Source organism: Octodon degus, unplaced genomic scaffold, assembly GCF_000260255.1.
Source record: "Octodon degus isolate 3935 unplaced genomic scaffold, OctDeg1.0 scaffold00352, whole genome shotgun sequence".
In the NCBI taxonomy this organism is placed as follows: Eukaryota; Metazoa; Chordata; class Mammalia; order Rodentia; family Octodontidae; genus Octodon; species Octodon degus.
This window is the reverse complement of record NW_004524928.1, coordinates 702,400-708,833: the sequence shown is the minus strand read 5'-3', so window position 1 is coordinate 708,833 and position 6,434 is coordinate 702,400. Positions and strand designations below refer to the sequence as shown.

The following is a 6,434-nucleotide window of genomic DNA, read 5'->3' as shown; positions in this document are numbered from 1 at the left end:
AGGTTTTTTTTTTTGACTGGCTCAGGATGCTTCAGGGCAGGTTTGGTAAGGCTTGAGGATCTGGAGATCGAACCACAGCATCCTAATTGCTTTGTTTTTAAGCAGTCCCTTTAACAACTGAGCTAATGGGCAGGCCCCCCTGATTAGGATCTGTATGCCAAAAATTCCATCCCAGAGTATCATGGCAGAACTGATTTTGGCTAGAAATGCCTTACCCTCCGGAAATCTTCAACACCATCCTCATGAAGTGAGTTAGTAGGTGAAGGGGTGGTTGAAAGACGATCCTCAGGGGACTGGGCAGGTGGCAAGATGGTGCCACCCCCTAAGCTCAAGCCAAGCTGAGAACTCAGTTCTGACTGATCAATGGTGGTCAACTGGCTATGCCCCATCAAGCCAGATGTCATGTCTGTCATTGGTACATCGATCGTAACAGGTGGGTTGGCACTATACTGAGTTCCTATAGAATGGTCCAAGTCCTGAGGCAAACAGAAGAACTAATTACAAAGTAATTATTAAAAACACTACTAGCCCTACCTCTACCCCAAATTCAAGACAGTTTATAAATCCCTTGCTTACCTAGCAAATAATCTCTTGTATCATTAACTATACATATAAAATATATTTAAAATATATAAAGCATTTTTAAAGTATAGAAATTAGTAATTTTACGCCTGTGCATTCAAAGGCCTATTTCTAAGATAATTAAAAATAATCAAGACGCCAGGCATGGTGGCCCACACCTGTAATCCCAGCACTTGGGAGACCAAGGCAGGAGAACTGCCATGAGTTGGAGGCCAGCCTGAGCTACATATAAGTTCACGACCAACCACAACTACAGTGAGACCCTGCCTCAAAAAAATAAAAATCTTAATCTTGGAAAAGTTACTTCTGAAAAACCTCCCCATCTGTTCCTCCTAAAATTATGGGTTTAACAGTTGTAATACACAGGCAATTATAGTAGGTAAGACCAATATTAGAGATGCCTGGCATCAAACACAGGGTGTGGAGATGTGCTATTGTTACTATGCACTGGAAATTCAACACAGTGGTTTATAACATATCAATCTATATTAATACTACATTTGGTTCATACTATTTTTTTTTACACTGATTTTTTTTTTTTTTTTAATTGGCGGAAGCGGGGATTGAACTCAGGCCCTTGTGCTTGCCAGGCAAGCACTTATTCTACTGAGCTATCTCCCCAGCCCTTATTTTTTTACTAAATCCTTTACACTGGTCCCTCACCTACCATCAAGGTTACATTTCAGACACTCCCACAATAAGTGAAAATCAGCAAAGTAGCAATTTATATTTATTTTAGTATTTATATATATTTTAAGGCGTTATAACCCCTTCCAACTCTCTTATAAACCTTTCCCTCACTTTTAAAAACATTTCTAATGTTCTTAAACATTTTCTTTTTTTAAATTTGGTACAGGGTCTCAGCTAAACAGTTCAGATTCATAGCAATCCTCCTGTTTTTAGCCTCCCCTGGTGCTGGGACTACAGGTGTGTGCCACCATGCCTGTTAACCATTTTCTAATCTGATAAACCTCCGTAATTTTAACAACATATGTATGCTGTATGGTATGGCAAAATCCTGTGATACAGTGAAAAATCTACAATAATAATTAAGATTAATGTTTTTTGAAAACTTGTGAAATAGTTAAGTCCAGGAAAGTCGAAGTGCAAAGCAGCAAGGGACTTCTGCAATTCATTTTCATTTCAGGGTTACTGTTGAAAATTTAAAACTTTTAAATCACTTTTTAAGTAAAATTCACCCACATAGTAAATTTTATGTAGATAAGTAATTTTTTTTTCACTGAGGTAAAATTAAATCTTTGCTGACAGCCTTCAGCTGGAAAAACAGGAACACCCAGATGTAGCAGAAAATAACTTTTGTCTCCCCAACACCATCAGCCTTAAGCCCCTAATAATGTTTAGTTTCTCACCATGGTCAAGCCCCCACTTAGGAGCCCCCCGCCCTGCTCCATCAAGCCATGGGTCATGCCCACAGGCATGTCCAATGTTTGCACTCCATACTGGGCTGAAAAACTGCCATCCTGTGAGGAAGATGGGTCTGCCAGGTCATCAAAGTGGCCAACCACATCTGAGACAGCGAGTGAGGGATCAGAATCCAAGGAGATTGGTGGGATTTCAAATTCCTCATCACCCAAGCTTGGTGTATGGAACGTCTGTAGGGGAAAAAGGGGAAAACAATTAGTACAAAGAAGGAACTGCAGTTTGCTAAGTGAAGAAACAGCAAGGTACTGGAGAAACTCAACTGTAATTTTCAATTCCTTTCTCTCTTTTCAACTTTTACTATGTTGGTTGTCCTAAATTATTACTGATATAACGAATGGTAGCACTGTTAGGAACCTGTTTTTATAGCCTGTTCAGCTATGATGCTTGAAATCGCTAAGAATTCTGACAGCAGTTATTTCATAGTTATTACTTTACTAGACCACAGAAACTCATTGCTTTAGGTTCATTTGAAACAAATCCTAAAAGACACTATCACAGGAAACTTATACCCCACTAAAATGTTTGCACTTGAACAGACCCTGTTTCAAAAAGACAAAAAACCTGAGAGACATTTTTTTTAAAAGGGTAATTTAAAAAAAAAAAAAAGACACAATAAGAAAAAAAAAATGTCACAGGTCTGTCCTGTTACAATTCTGTATATGGTTAGATTTCTAAATTTCTTTGTAAAAATATGTAAATGCTTATTTCTACTTTTTAAAAATTATTTTTCCTTCATATTCTGTAAGGACTTAAAAGTTCAACATATCAATATCTGATGGAAAATACCTGTTCCATGATACGCCAAAGATGTTTGATATTTAGACAGATAGGGTAAACCAAACTGTATACATTGCAGGTTAATAAGCTTGTCTTCTGGAAGGTTAACAACTTAAGTTAGCAGATCAAAATTGGAGAAAAGGAAGGGCTGCAAGGTCAGCCAACATTTTGGCCCTAGCCTTTCAAAGTCAGTGAAGACTCAGGACATAGGAAGGAGAACCTGTGCTGTACCATCATGTAACTCAGCTGTGCTCCAAATTTTCTGATCAAGGAGACTAAGGAGCACAGAGGAATGTGATCGACGATATAGAGTGTGCCTGGGGAGAGTCACATGGAGAGAAAAAACATTTCCTCAGGCTTTCAGAGAGAGCAAATTGGTCAAGCAATGGCCGTGACTCATGCTCATGACTCATGCTCATGGCTGACACTGACAAAAGATGCCTTTAAAAAGCTACAACTCTTGTTGCATAGGTCCTGCTTTACCTTGGTCTTAACCATCCAGCAGAAAAGTATAAAAATGAGGTATATAAAGTAAAGCCATATCAATACGATGAGCTGTAAAAGGCTCAAGTCAATAACTTCTGAGGATAACCCACTAATATTATAGACTGCTAGACAGTATTGGATTGTTTAGCTGAATTCAAACACCTATAGTATTTAGATACCAATAGAATAGCCACCTCTGACAGGAAAGAAAAAAGTGGGGGCTACAAAGGAAAGATCATTTTGTATTTATATATACAAAATAAGATAGATATACAGATGCTTTCACTTAATTCAATGAGGAGAAAGAGGTGTACTAATAGTATTTGGACAGGATATCCTGTCTGCTTCTTGTACTATGGATAACCACTAAGAAGATAACAATGTACAATGTATTGATTATCGAAACTGTCCTACTAATCAGCTTTGAAACTGTCTCATTCATATTTGTTTCTCAAATTAAAAAAAAACAAAAAATTTTAAAAAGACAAAAAAAGTTTCCTACTTTTTATTTTAGAAATTTAATGTTACCAACAAGTAAGATTCCCATTGTACAAGATTTTGAGGAAACCCCAACAACGCCAAGTAAGATAACAGTGAAGGAAAAAGCTATCCTACCAGTCAAAAGGCAAACTAGTTTCTTAACAGTTCTAGATCACATTCATAGTCTTGCTCTAACCAAGTCTTTTGTAAAAGAGAAAGAAAAAAATTACTCCAGTAGGCTAAAGACTCAGTCCCTCCCTGAGTCCAGCTAAACCCGTAATAATTCATTCTTTTTTTTCCTGAATGGGGCAATGACTCATGGAGCTAATAGCAATGTATGCCCTAGGATGTTACCTGCTTTAGCTCCATTTATCTGTCTGTCTGTCTGTCTGTCTGTCTGTCTATCTATCTATCTATCTATCTATCTATCTAGCGGTACCGGGGATTGAACTCAGGACCCTGTGCTTGCCAGGCAGGCACTTATTCTATTGAGCTACTTCCCCAGCCCGTTTTAGTTCCTTTCAGACACCAATAAAATAAAGTGAAGGAATTTTAGTGACAGACCACCGTAAGTCATAGCAAGAGACTTTGTTGTCAAAAAGATCTGATTTCAAGACTTCACTTTATGATCGTCAGCGGATTTTCCTCATCTATAAAACTGGTATTATAATGCTAATCCCCTTAGACAGTTATCAGAATAAAATAGACTAGTTCATAAGTTATCACACTGCCAGGCACATATATTCATTAGTGATCACTTTTAATAACTGACAGCCTAATAAATATCAATCTGCCCCACCTGTTATCATAAATGGAATTTAAGAGACTTTACATTCCATCAGTTTAACACATAGGATAATAAAACATCAACTAATTCAAATTCAATAAGTACCCACATTTTTCCACAATTAAATGGGTAAGAACTCCTTATACTTCTCTAGATCCCGAAAGTCTCATTAATACTGCTACCCTTTCTAATAATTATATTGCAGGGAGAGTATTTCTAGTTAGTCGACAACTAGGGAGAAAAAACATTTACACACAGGTGTAGTGGTGTATACTTGCAATTCCAATAAGTCCAGGAGGCCTCTGTGGCAAGAGGATCACATATTGAAACCTATCCTAGGCAACTTAAGTGACTGAGGAAGAAAGAACCTGTCCCAAAGTGAAAAAATGAAGAGCTAGGCATAGTGGTACATATCTGTAATCCCAGCATATGAGAGGCTGAGGTAGGAGCATCACCATATAGGGCCAGCCTGGGCTACACAGCGAACTGAAGGCAAACCTGAACAATATAGAAAAACACTATTTAAAAAAACAAAACAATAGCTCAACAGATTAAAGCCAAATAGCTCAGCAGATTAAAGCACCAGGCCAAGGGGCCAGGGGTTCCATCCCCAGGCCTGCTGTGCAGGCCCCACCCCCGGGGAGCCCTGAGACAGAGACTAAAACTGGGCCGAGGTGGCGCATGCCTGTAATCCCAGCACTTGGGAGGCTGTAAACAGGTGGATCACTACGAGTCCGATCTAGTAGTGAGCCCCTAAACACTCTGTACACCCTTCCCTAAAATACAGAAAAAAAAAAAAAAGAAAAAAGAAAAAAAAAAACAATAGTGAATGAATGAATATGGTTGAGGACATAGTTCAATGTAAAAGCCCTAAATTTAATCCCCACTATGAAAGAAACAAAAGTATGCCTGTGAAATCCTGGATCTTGTAGAATCATATTTGTTAAAAAAAAAGTTTCCTAGAAGACAAAAAGAGGAATGGGGAGATAGTCCAGTGACATAAGCACCTGCTTGGCAAGCACAAGATCCTGAGTTCAATCCCCAGTACAAAAAAAAAGGGGGGGGCTGGTGAGATGGCTCAGTGGTCTAAAGTACCTACTTAAAACAAGTTTAGCAAAGCACAGGGACCGCGGTTCAATCCCCCAGCACCACATGCCAGTCAGCCCCACCCCCTGGTGGGCTGAGCTGGCCCCCCCCCACAAATAAATAATTTTTTTAAAAGGGCAAAAACATGTCTATATGCTTTGTTTTTACATTCCCACATCCCCATATTTAATATTTACTATATTTAGCATGGTAAACATTTAGTAATTGCCAGGGATATGACTTGAGCAGCATTTAGAGCACAGAAGGCAGCTCTTGATAGCAAAAAATTTCCCCAAGACCTGAAACAATACAACACATAATTTTTTTGCTGTGCAGGAGTTTAAGAAGCTTTTCAAGTTCCAGCTCAGGTTCAGGTGATCATGTCTGAGGAATAAGGCACCAAAGATTCTTTACCAGATACTCAGGCAAACAAGACAAAGATTACAGGGACAGGAAAAAAAATAGGGAAACATTTGCTATATTAATATTTGTAAAACAGTTCTAAATTTTGTAAGACACAGACTGCTACAGCAAAGCAAAAAATGCCTATCTTTTTCTGCATCACACAACAAATGGAACAGCAACTCTGGGCTGGCAAGATAGCTCAGCGGACTAAAGTACCTCTTAGACAAGTGCACCGCAGTTCTATCTCTGGCACCAAATGCCACACCCATGCTGCCCCAGGGAGGGCTGGGCAGGCCAGAATCCAGGCATGGTGGCACATGCCTGTGATCCCAGCTCTGGGGAGGCTAAAACAAGAGGATCACTAAGAGTCCGAGCTGTGGAGTGAGAC

At 39.0% G+C, this 6,434-nt stretch overlaps 1 protein-coding gene across 2 annotated transcripts in view; it reads right to left on the bottom strand.

Moving 5' to 3' along the window:
- Tox4 (TOX high mobility group box family member 4) overlaps positions 1-6,434 on the bottom strand; it is a 29,532-nt gene that overhangs the window by 15,044 nt on the left and 8,054 nt on the right. The window contains exons 3-4 of one of the 2 annotated variants that reach the window (XM_023708354.1): positions 1,953-2,195; positions 216-491 (exon numbers count right to left, since the gene is read on the bottom strand). In XM_023708354.1, coding sequence (XP_023564122.1) covers positions 216-491; positions 1,953-2,195 — 519 coding nt within the window. The remainder of the gene's footprint in view (positions 1-215; positions 492-1,952; positions 2,196-6,434) is intronic. The other variant, XM_004648081.2, reaches the window with a different exon arrangement.